The sequence below is a fragment of the Vicugna pacos genome, chromosome 15 (assembly GCF_048564905.1).
Source record: "Vicugna pacos chromosome 15, VicPac4, whole genome shotgun sequence".
NCBI classification, from domain to species: Eukaryota; Metazoa; Chordata; class Mammalia; order Artiodactyla; family Camelidae; genus Vicugna; species Vicugna pacos.
The window spans coordinates 8138740-8151414 of NC_133001.1; the positions used below are offsets into that span (position 1 = coordinate 8138740).

The 12675-nt window shown below is 50.8% G+C and overlaps 1 protein-coding gene across 7 annotated transcripts in view; it reads right to left on the minus strand.

Annotated features, from left to right (window-relative positions):
- DYSF (dysferlin) overlaps positions 1–12675 on the minus strand; it is a 200057-nt gene that overhangs the window by 124289 nt on the left and 63093 nt on the right. For all 7 annotated transcript variants that reach the window (XM_072937578.1, XM_072937574.1, XM_072937576.1 and 4 more), the window contains exons 14-16: positions 12152–12255; positions 3675–3743; positions 3554–3597 (exon numbers count right to left, since the gene is read on the minus strand). In XM_072937578.1, the coding sequence (XP_072793679.1) occupies positions 3554–3597; positions 3675–3743; positions 12152–12255 (217 nt within the window). The remainder of the gene's footprint in view (positions 1–3553; positions 3598–3674; positions 3744–12151; positions 12256–12675) is intronic.

The following is a 12675-nucleotide window of genomic DNA, read 5'->3' on the forward strand; positions in this document are numbered from 1 at the left end:
AGGCCCAGTCATCCTAGGGAAGAAGAGACTGGAAAGAAAGTTGTTCATGACTTGTCTAGAGGGAACCAGTCCATCTCACCCACCATCAGCATCTCAACACTGGGCTGCTGGGCTGGATTCTGCAGACACGTCTGCAGGTTGAGAGGGAGGTGGGCAGAGGCAAGTCGTGGGAGCAGAAGGTCGCTCAGGGAACCAGACCCCCAGCCCCACAGAGGGCAAGGCGCCAGGAGCTAAGACATACTTGGACCAAGGAGAAAACCAGGTGACCAGAAAGAAACGATCCCCAAGGCCACAGTCTTCATTAGCTTATGGTAGCTAATGCATAGCTCCTTTTTGTGTCTGATCCTTCTGTGTATGACAGTGCAGTTTTAACCTCCTTTATCTCCAAGGATCCTCACAATGGCCTTGAGGAGAAGGTACTTTTACAAACATCTCTGTTGCACAGATGAAGAAACTGAGGCTCGAGTCAGAAAGTCCTTGCCCAAAGTCAGCCTGGGAGGGAGAGGCAGAGCCAGGACTGAAACCCTGGTGTCCTGACTCCTGGTCCAGTGCACATGCCCCGGCACACATGGCCTGCATCCACCATGTGGGGCCTTTCCTGCCTCCCAAAGGAAGGCCTGTCCCCTCCCCAACCAGCAGAGGGGACCGTGGGTAGAAGCTGGAGAAGACTATCTTGTGCAGACTGGCACCTGCCCCCTTGGCAGTCGTTATCTAGTAACAGCCAGCAGGTATTGAGCACCTACTGAGAGCTGAGGGTCTGTGCTCAAACCATCAGGTGACTCGGCTCATTTAATCCTCACAGTGGCCCTGAAGCAGGTACAGCAACCAGCTCCAACTTCAGATAAAGAAGCACAGGTAACCAGGATGGTAAAGCTGGGATTCGGGCAGGATGTGCCTGACGTGGGCATCAGAGCTTTGACTGCAGCAACCTGCTGCTCCCTTGTCAGGCTAGACCAAGGGTTCTCAATCCGGAGGTTCTGATCCCAGGACATTTGGCAACGTCTGGAAACACTTTTTTTTTTTTTTTGGTGGGGGGAAGGTAATTAGGTTTATTATTTATTTTTAGAGACGGTACTGGGGATCGAACCCCGGACCTAGTGCCTGCCAAGCATGCGCTCTACCACTTGAGCTACACCCTCCCCCTCCGGAAACATTTTTGAATGGAGGGGAGCGATACAGAGAGGCCGTGGTTGTGGTCAAACATCCTACAGTGCACAGGACAGTCTCCCACTGTAAAGACTTGCCTGGTCCAAAAACGTCACAGTGCCTGAGACTGAGAAACGCTGGATAGGGCAAGACCTGTCTCCTTCCAGAAGGTTCCCCACGAGCATGCTCCCTCCTCTTGGAGCCCTTAGGCCCTCTCTCCCTGCTGGAAGCCCTTCGGCCACAGCCGGCTTCGGGCGATGACACCCATGTAGCCCGCTGTGGAAGACCTGCCTGGCATAGTGATTTTATTTTTCTGTTAACTCTTCCAACCAGGAGACACCCAATCTCTGCTGCTCCCTTCCTTCCGCTTCGTATTTCCCAGATCGGTGATTAAGCTTTAAAGTCTTCTCTCAGGGTGGGGGCTACATTTGGGAGAGTGAAGCGTCAGCACAGATCTGTATCACTTTTCCCGGTGAATGACGTTACCAGGAACTGGAAAGTTAAAATTCCCTTAAACATTTTACAGTGAGATTATCAACACCAGATAACTGAGAGTGGGTGGCACTTTTAAAGTGCCTTCCTGGCCAGTGCCTAGAAAAGACGTGCACTTGGACAGGAATAGGATTTCTGACCTCTGGATTGCCTGACTCTGCTGAAAGGGGAAAGAGAATGGGAGGAAAAAGGTTTTGTGTGCGCTGGGGGTTTTTTTTTGTTCTTTTGTGTTTTGGGGGGGCAGTGGGGGTAGGAGGGTAATTTTGGGAATTTTGTGTTTTAATGAAGAAGAAACTCTTAAAGAACTGAATGGACGATTAAGTTACAGAGCAAAGGCCATATGAACCATATCATATTGCTAGGATTCAGGTAATAACACGAGTTTATCTGAGTTTTCTGGGAAGAAAGCGCTTTTCTGGAGAGGAACTTGCTGCGGCAGAATGCTTTCTGGCCAGGAGTTGGGTTTTGGGGGCTTGGGGTTGCTTTTGGAAAATACAGCAAGTCTGAAAATAGACTCACAATAAAAATGCCACTTCAACCTAAACCAGAGATGCAACCACCAGATTCCGTCATGTGTTTGGATTGTACAGTATGCTGATGCCCCACACGGCTCACACGGACCCGGGCGAGGCCAGCCCACAGCGCCGGGGACCCCCGTGCCCCCCTGCACACACGCACACGTGCACCCGCTGACACGGACACGCACACTCACTGGCAGTCGCCCCCGCTCGACACAGCCACACACGTGCGCGCACACAGCGAGCTGAGGTGCAGGATGGTTCTGTGGCCCCAAAGCACGTCGTCCCAAACCGCCACCCACAGAACATACCGGTGGTCAGGGCCCGAGAGGCCTCTCCCTCCTGGCCCTCCGCACGCTCCCTTCCTCTCCTCTAATTCTCACAAGCTGTTTTCTTTCGGGCTGGGGACCTGGCGCACACTTTAATGGCTCTGTGGCCTGGGGGTTTTCCCTAGTCTCTCATTATCCTCCTGGCTGGGGGTGCCATGGGCGGGAGACCAAAGGCCAACACGCGGGGAACCGCACAGCCAAGACCTTTTGGGGGCAGAGAAAGGACAACTCTCTCTGTTGGGAAAGACTGGTGGATGGAAGGCCCTGGAGATGAAGCATGTGCACCCCTGACGGCCCCCGGGCGTGAGAGACAGCACCTCATCACAGAGTGGGCGGCACAGCCCAGTGGGTAAGCAATGGGTGGGCTGGGGGAACAGCAAGCTTGGGTTCCCAGCTGCTTCCCAGCTGTCACCTCGGATAGGTCACTCAATCTATTCAAACCCACTCCCTCATCTGTAAGGTCAGGAGTCGAGCTGAGCATCAGGTGAGACCACGTGTGTGAAGTGCTCATTGGGCGGAGGGCCTGGAACACACAAGCCCTCAGCAAGTGTTAGACATTACTGACTTTCTAAGATGTCCGTGTGGCTACTGTCCTCCCCTGTTGCAAGCCAGCAGTGGCATCCCCAGCTCGGGCAACCTGCTCCACTTCCCCAGCCTGGAGGCCTTCCATTCCATCCTACCAACCCTTGCAGGGCTCACAGCCCATTGCCCCAGAAGCTCTGCTCTTTCCAGCCTCCTTGCTTCTGCTTACGACCCTCTCCTCACTAGAATGCTTTCATCCTGGACTTGCCAAAAACTCCATCTCTTCCAGGAAGCCTTCCTGGCTCCTTCTGGCCTCAGGGATCTCTGGCTCCTGGAGCCGTCCCAGGCCCACCTGGCTGCCCTTCTTATTCTACCTGGAAGCGGGGCTGTGAGTAAGTTTCCAATGAACAGACCACATCCTCCCCTTCCCAGGCCTCTCCCAGGAAACTGCCTCACCCACGACATGCAGACAGAACAGAAGGAAACCACAGGACCCAGTGACCCTGAGAACAGCCCCCTCTGAAGACTCCAAGGCACAGAACTCACCAGTCTATGACACGAATCCTCATCTTCTCACACATGGAGGGAAACTGAGGAGGGAAGAGAGACGTGTCGGGGTGGGGTCCTTTCGAAGAAGTCCAGGGTGGGCCCGCGGGGCAAGACTCACCATGGCAGGAAGCGTGATGCTCTGGTTCCACTGAGGGTTGGCTGTCTTCTCCAGGATCTTGCTGCAGAGCTAGAAGACATGGAGGACAGATGGATAGAGATTTGAGGGGACTCTGGGCTCCCTCGGGAACCACCATACCAGCCAGCCATACTTCTCTGCTATGCTGGCCACCCTTTGGACTGGACAGAAGGCCCTGGGCCATGGAGCCTGGTGCAGTGGGCTCAGACACAGGGCATCTTTTCAGAGACAAAGCTCAGTGGTCAGTCAGACCCAGCAGGGGTGTAGGGAGAGAAGGCTTGAATGTCACAACCCTTCTCCCTTATGTCACACCTCTGGCTGGAAATTCCCCGCCCCTACCTCCCATTATGGCCAATGACCCTAAATATGGGGGCCCTGAGTTCAGACCAGCTTTCCCAGGGGTCCTGCAGCCTGAAGCAGTCTCCTTTGCCCATCAGCCCAGAGCACTGGCCCCTTTGGAAGACCGTGAGCCCCAGCGGATTAGAGATGGGGACAGAGGGAGAGGAAAGGGGAGCTGGAGGGCCGGGGCCAGGGCGGTGCACCGGCATCTGAGAGTGAAGGGAAAATCCAAGGAGGAGACAAACCTCATAAGCCACAGTCCGCCTCTGCTCAACCCTCCTCTTAAAACTAGGATCTCCACAAACAAGAAACCTGGCAGAGCCAGACACTGGAACCAAACCAGTGGCTCATGTGTTTTATTCCACCCTTGGAGGCCCCAGAGACGCACAGACCCCTTAACCAGCCCGGGGCATCCTGTACCCGCACAGGGCAACAGGGGAAGGCTCTGTTCCAGACATGCAGGTCCTGGAAGGTGTGTGTGTCCTACAAGCAGGAATAACGAACAGCCTTCTTCAAGAGTATTTGCTTTGGGCCCTGATTATGCGAAGGATTTATATGCGTTACCTCATCCAAGGAGCACCTGCTTAGACTGGGGGCTTTGGGTCCTCTATCAAGTGAGGGTGCAGCCTCCCCAGGGGCCAGAACTTTTGTCTCCATCTCTGGTCCACCCAGCGCCAGCCCTGTCCCCACCCTCCCCTCCTCCCTGTGAGAAGAGCCAGGCAAAGTCTGGGGGCGGGGATGGCTGCCAGGATCTGGCCCTCGTGTGAGCAAAGACAGGAGTAAGGAAAGAAGAGAGACTGACAATCGGATGGAACCACGGGCAGAGTGGGACACACACGTCCCAGGAACGGGCACACAAAGGGCTTAAAGCACACAGAAAGACGCCCAACTTCCCTCATAATAGAAGAAACACAAACAAACAAATGAGATACCATTTCTCATCTATCAGTCATAAAATTCTCTGAAGCCTGGCAGTCCTCTCTCGGCAAGGCTGTGGGGAAAGTGCGCACTTAGATTTTGCTGGTGGGAGAACAGGACAGCTCGACTCCTCCCAAGGGCAACTGGCCACCATCCTTCAAAATTACAAATGCAAATACCCTGTGACCTGCCAGTTCCTACCTCCAGACGTGATCCCACAGAAAGACTTGCACACGTGCAGAATAACACATGAGCAAGGTTATTCGCTGTAGCGTGGCTTGGACTAGGGAGGATGTGGAACAGCTCCACGTGTCCAGCAATAGAGGACGGGTTACATAAATTATGGTCCACCCACAGGCCAGAGCAATACGCAGATCTAGAAGAATGAGGACTGCTCTAAGATATGAAACAATTCCCAAGTTATATTACATGAGAAAAAAAAGCAAGGGGCAGAGCAGTGAGGATAATGTGCAACTGTTTGTATTAAAAGGGTAAAAGGTAAGAATTTATGATCAGATGTGCAGCATATGCATAATGAAGCCAGGGTGATGCAAAAGAAACCACCAGCAAGGTTCCCCTTGCAAGCGAGGAGATGAGCGGTGGCCTGCTGGATGGGCACAGAGCGAGAGGGCGAGTCTTCATGAGAGATTCAGGATGGTGGATAGATCAATGTACAAGGCATGCATAAACAATGTCCTACCTAATTCAAAACTTAGATGAACAAAAGTTTAAAATACAAAAGAAAAGGAGAGAAAAGACTTTTTAAAATTCTTTGGGGGGTGTAATTAGATTTATTTATCTATTTTAATGGAGGTACTGGGGATTGAACCCAGGACCTCATGCATGCTAAGCATGCGCTCTACCACTGAGCTGTACCCTCCCTCCACCCCACCACCCCACCCCCTGCCAAAGACTCTTTGATCAGACACAGCTAAGGAGACCCTGCCAACGTCACATGTCCGCTCCTTGGAATGAGAATGCACAGGTTGTCCCCCCACTCCCTCAGCGCCAGTCCTGGGGAGTCGCACCAACTCCCTCCCCCTCTGCTTCCTCTCTGAGCCTTTTTAGTTTTTACCCTCCTTCCCTTCAGAATGGAGTATATTTGGTACAACCTTTCTGGAGGGCTCTTTGGCCACCTGTATCAAATACTTAAACATAAGCATGCCCTCTGACCCAGTTCTAGAAACTTCCCTATGGAAAAGTGGAGTGTGAATAAAGATGCCAGTACACTGTGGGGGAGGGTATAGCCCAGTGGTTGAGCGTATGCCTAGCACGCACAAGGTCCTGGGTTCAACCCTTAGTATCTCCATTTAAAAAAAAATTAAAATAATAAAATAATATTTTTAAAAGATTCCTGTATGCTGATGTTTGTCCCAGAGTAGCTCATAAAAGAGGAAAATCGAAAAAAAATTATCCAAAAACAGGTTAAATGTTACATTATATTCATCTAATGGAATATTATGCAGACAATAAGCTGATTGCAAAGACTATTTAATAACCGAAGGACATGTTAGACAGTATGAGCAGTTGACCAGACCACATAGACACACTGGATTCTCCTTACTGGCAGTAGTTACACGTTCTATAAGTCACAAGTACCCAAGGAATGAATACTGAAATAGTGCTCCTTAGCAAAATACAAGGTTGGATTCCTATGAGCCTCTGTCACAAGACTGCTGTCAACCGACCAATAACCTTGCTTTATGTATATTTCTATCTCAAGACATCTTTTTTATTATATGTTGTGGAGTCACTAACACTGAACTCACAGCCAGCAGCACTGTAACTCGTGCCTGGACGCAGCTCATCTAACATCTAGTTTCTCCATAAGGCACGCCACAGCCTCCTTGCACAGAGGAACACTAGACGGCACGTCAGCGCCACGCTTGGGAGCCATTGTAAACACTGAAATCACCAGCAAAAAGCACCAAAATGCAAGAAAAAAACATGACACTAAATAGACCAGGAAAAGGACACATTAACGGGATGAGAAACAAGAGGGAAATCACACTGGTCCAACCCAGCTGGCAATACGCTCCTCGAGGGGCTCAAATTTCTCGAGATTCTGCAACTGATCCCGAAAGCACCAAGAGGATTGATTCGGGGTCATGAATAAATGCTAGCAAGTAGGCAAATTAGCAAGTACAGAATCTGTGAATAATGAAGATCAACTGTATTCTGAATCCCACTTTTTTCCAGTGGGGCAGGGAGGTTCGGGGGGTGGGGTGGTGAAAGACAGAAGTGAGGGCTACAGAGAGGAAAACATAGGGGCAGGAAATGTTCACAGTGGTTATCTCCACGGCAGCGTGGGGCACAGAAATATGCTTAAATTATTTCATCCTTTTTTTAATTAATAGGTTTTATTCATGGGGGGGAAAGCTGTTTTAAAGTCACCCACTCTGTCCTCCAAGTATGTCCCCTTGCCTTTTCCCATACCATGAAGAAGTGTGATACACACGTGCGCGCGCACACACACACCCTTTCTAGCCCCTTAGTAGCTTGGCCAAATCAGGTCCAGTTCACACCTTAGATAATAGTGCCACCAAGTGTCCATAAGAGGAAATGCAAAGAGCACCAGGCTAAGGTGCGTGGGCACAGAGGACAAAGCCCCAGGGTTCTTCAGAATAGGATGTTATGAGGAAAAGTGACACACCAGAGACAGACAGAGGGACAGGCAGAATGAGACAGGCTTACAGTAAGGGTGGCATTGTGGGGGAAAGCCATGATGAGATGGCTGGGGAGCAGAGAGGGGGACACAAACCTGGGGACCACCAGAGGAGGGAGGGTCTCAACTGGCTCCTTCAGAAGCCTCTTCCTTCTAGAGGGAAAATGAAGGGTGCAGCTTCTTTCAAGGGTCCAGCCACGAATCGGCTTTATATGGACCCTCGCCTTGATCAAATCCCCTACCTCTATCACCTCTCCCAGATAGCTACACCTTCCTAGAAAAATTCCCAGGGCCAGCCAAGGGCATCACGAAACAGGAGAAGACCAAGAGAGATCAAGGTGCTGGCAAGGACCCAGGAGTAGCTAGGACCCCAGAGCTCTGAGACTTAGCTCCAAGGAAATCCACTGAATTTGAAGGCAGGTTGGTCTTGGTTTGAGCCATCATCAAAGCTCTACCATGTTGGGAGTGTGGAATAAGGACAATCTTGAGACACGAGTTTCCCATTTGTCAAACTGTTCCCAGTCCTTGGAATAAGGGTCTTGCAAGGCTGCCCTGCCAGCCTTCCTGCTTCCTTCCTGCCTTCATTTCTCCTGACCCAGTCCTTCCTAAGGCCAGGTACAGGGCAACAGACCCTGACCCCAAGCCCAAACCAGAACTGCACTTAGGTAACACCCACAGTGAGCACTTATATCTCAGTGTGAATGAGTTTAAAGTCCGTGTTACCTCCCCCACAGACATTTCCATCAAGAGCCTATGTTAGGCTTTGGGTGGAAAAGCCAGCTCGAAAGCGCTCCCAGTGGCCACTGTCAGGGCAGTTCACACAGCCAACACAATAATGAGCGATTTTAACACACCGAATTAATAAAAAGCATTGAGGTTCATATTAACACTCAAAAAGGCAGAGGGGAGGGGAAGCTCTTCTTAACAGAAAACAGCAGCTAATAAAGACAAAAGGAATGATAATGAGGGAATCACCGCTTTGCAACCCCAGGTGAATGACTTGTTCAGGCAAGGAGGCCAAGAGCTGCCTGGACCATTAGGTGAGAGGCTGCTGGGAAACAGGGTATCTGCACACACTAGGATGTCGCCCACAGACTGCCTGCAAAGGACAAAGGGGTGCGTGTGCTTTGACAAGAGAGATCTGGAGGCACCACCTTAACCAAGTAATCAGTCGTCACCAATGATGGGATAAGCTGAGACTTCACGTCCTGTTGTGATGCAAGGTGACATACAAAACATCACCTATGATGTGTTCTTGCCTAAATATTTGATTTGCATCTAATCTGGTTTTGAGGCCTAACTTCCAGTTTGTAGGAAATTACAGGGGCCAGAAGAACAAGTTAAACAACACCAGGAGGAAACAATGGGACAAACCCAGGACATGGGCAAACGGCTTGGGTGCTTCAAAACTTCAGTGTCGTGGGGTGAGAAAAGTAGGAAGGGGGCGAAGGGGGTACAAGGCTGTTACAGAGGAGACGAATGCGGAGCATAAATTCCATTTGGGTCTTGGAACAAAATTAAACCAGCTCTAAGACATTTTGGGGCCAATCAGAGAACATTTATATGAGCCAGTATCAGACAATAGTAGGAAATAATTGTTAATTTCCCAGGTGTGATGATTTTTTGTGGTTACGAAGAATTTTCTTTTTCTCAGGAGATGCATGCTGAAGACTTTAGGGGCAAAGTTTGTAACCAGGTTTCAAATGATTCAGTCACGGAGAAAAGAAAAAGCAGTCAGAGAGAGACAGAGAAAGCAAATGCAGCAAAACACAATTGGGTGGGAAGGGAGAGACTGGGATCTCAAAATGTAGAACAGATAAACAAGATTATATTGTATAGCACAGGGAAATATATACAAGATCTTACTGTAACTCACAGCGAAAAAAATGTGACAATGAATATATGTATGTTCGTGTATAACTGAAAAATTGTGCTCTACACTGGAATTTGACACAACATTGTAAAATGACTATAACTCAATAAAAAAAAAAAGTTTAAAAAAATACAATTGTTTCACCCCATGCCAGTGGGTGAGTGTTCATTGACCCATTCTTTTAACTTTTCTTTATGTTTTATAATACTGAAAGTAAAGTGCTTCAATAAAGTGTCTAACATCAATCCATAGTAAGAAATTAAAATTAAAACTAGAAAGATAGGCACCAAATATAAACTTTGTATGATGACTTCTGGGTAATTTCATTTACTTTTTCCAGTATTTTTCTAAATTCCTTAATGAATACGTGCATCAATAGTAAAAGAAGAAAAAGAAAAAAAAATTAAAAAACAAAAAATAACAAGAAAAGAAGAAAGAAAAGAAACAGACACTGGCCGGGGTGGGGGGAGGCGTGGACATCAGGTAGCAGGCTGAGGAAATGAACTTATCCAAGGCCTTTCTCAGTTCTTGAAATCACACCTGAGTCTCAGGCACGAAACCCCTGGCACCAACGCCGCTCCCCACCTACCGCAGGGGTCCCTTTGTCGGTGGGATGGGCAGGCCGACTCGGCTTCTTTCCAAAATGACTTCAAGAAAAGATTAAGTGAAAAGGAAACCTGCAAAGCGCCGTGTGCACGGGAGCATACACCACCTCCATCACCACCCTTGGCTTTAAGCGTTTGTTGTTAAGCTTTTAAACGCCTCCCCAGTGGCCCTGTACCGCCCTTGGCCTCTCTCCCTCCCTGCCTCTGCCTCCAGAACAAAGCGGCAGCCGGCTGCAGGGCGCGCACCCTCCGTCCACCCGGCTCGCTTCTCAGCCCTTCTCCTCTGCCCATTTCCAATATTCCTGTTAACACCCAAGTCATCCGACTCAACTCGCCGGAGCCTGGCGCCGCGGCCAGCGGACCTCCCGGCCAGGCCGTCGGGCCCTGGGAGGGCGCGGACCCCGCCCCGCCGGCCCCCGGAACCCCCCTGCCGGCACGAAGCTCAGAGGCGCCTCCGCGGGATTCCGGCAGTCGGGGCGGAGGCTGCGCCCGCCCGATACGTCATTCTCCCCCATTTCCAGTATTTTCACCACCGTCTCTGCACTGAGGTGACGGAGAAAAGGAGATCAGGTTATTTCCCAGAAAGTCGAAGGAACAGATGCTGGCATGCAACGGAAAACGGGCTAAAAGAGGGCCATGCATACGGCCGCGTGGAGCCGGGAGGAAAGAACTAGTACACACGCCTTTGGGGGTCACAGAGGCTGGACTTTGAACGATGCAACACACTTTGGGGGGCGGGGGGAGAGGGGCAGGAAGGACGCCGGAGTGCCCAGGGCAAATGAGAGGACGCACGGGCACTGAGCGGGCTGTGCAGTTTGCATCCTCACAACCACCCGGCCAGGGGGAGCCAGTAGGGCTGAAACCCGCTCAACTCCGCGCTCCCAGAGGGCTGAAAAGCCTCGTTAGCCCAGTAGGGGGCGCGATTCTCCCCATTCGCGCAAAGACTGAACCGGCTAACGGGCCATAGAGATGAGGCGACAAAGTTCCGCTGAGCGAGACCTCATCCGCCAGGTGATGAGATTTGAACTTCATTACATAAATAGTGCTGTGTTTTACACTAAATATGCTGATAGCTTTCTTTGGGGAGAACCCGGACAAGAGAACGGACGCAAGGCTGTTGTGTGGCCCTGGGGAGAGATGACAGTGGCTCGGGGAACAAAGAGGAAAGGACCTCGGGACCTTTGAAGGCAAGAACTAGTGGTGGCGTATTTGATGCAAGGAAGTCAAAAAAGAAGGAAGAATCAAGGCAGGCCCACATTTTCTGCCTTTGACGGTGGTACTTGGTTAGGATGGAGGCTTCTGGAAAGGGGGCTGGGCTGGGGTAGAAGATGATGCCTTTAAAGAGGTCCAGGGGCAGGACATAGAGATGTGTATAGCGAGCTCTGGGATTGGGGTCAGGGTTCAGAGTTAGAGAGAGCTGTGGATTCCTCTCTGGAGAGGAGACACTGAAGCCTGGGAGAGCCTGAGGCTGCTGGGGAGAGCCTGGTGGGTGGGGGCGTTGGGAGGCAAAGCCACCCCTAAGGTGGGATGGAGGGAGGCACCCAGGCAGAAATCAAGAGGGCGTGGAGCAACAGCCCTGCCTCTGGGCAGGAAGGCGGGCTGCAAGGAAGAGAGATACGTGATCCCCAGGGCCCCCAACAGAGTGGCCCTTCTCTGCCCAACTCCTGCCACAGCTTTTTAGAAATAATCATTGTGTTATTATGGCATATTTTTTAAAGTTTACCTAGCTCTCTGACTTCACATCTGATTTCCTTACTATTGCTTAATTTCCCCCAAAATATCCCTCCATCTATCCACTGGCCAGATGTCCTCTCCGTGTCCATCCACACCTGTGTGTCTGTCTCACACACCCAGGCAGACCTGTCCACATGCATGTGCATGGCAGCCCCAGAAAGCTGGGCACGCGTGTCTCATCCCGTGTCCCACCATCAGCCCCGCTTTGTGTGGGGGGCACTGTGTGTGCCTCACTCTGTCCTGCACCCCACCAGCACCAGTCCACAGGGATGCCCAGTCGTCATCCTCCCATAGGAATTCTCTTGTTTCCTTGCTCCTTACTTACCATTTTCCCTGCAAAGCTGACTTCCATGAAGGGATCCACCAAGTTCTTCTTGTTACTCTCAAAGCCAAAGATCTGCTTCACGTTGTCCATCACGGCATCATCCACTGAGGAGAAGAACATGCTGGTCATGGTCCGCCTGCTCCCCCACCTTCAAAACCCCCACTTCCTACCAGTCTGCCTCCCAGCAGGCCCGAGCCTCCCTGTGAGAGATGCCACGGTCCCCTCAGCCCAGGGCTCCCTGGAGGGAGGAGCATCGCAGAATAGCAGCTCCTGAGGGCACTCCTCTGCTTCCCTGCTCAGCTTCAAGCAGCTGGTTCACTGCTCCCTACCCTCGCCCCTACCTGGCTCTCAAAGACTTTCAGAACAGGTCCGATTGATTGACTGATTAGAAATCTACATTGCTAAGGGCAGTAAACAATCCAGAAAAAGACTGGAAGTTGTTATAATAATATCCCATTATTGGTGCCTGTTGGACATTTTCCTTTATATCCGTTAGCACAGCAATTTTCCTGAGGTTAATCAAT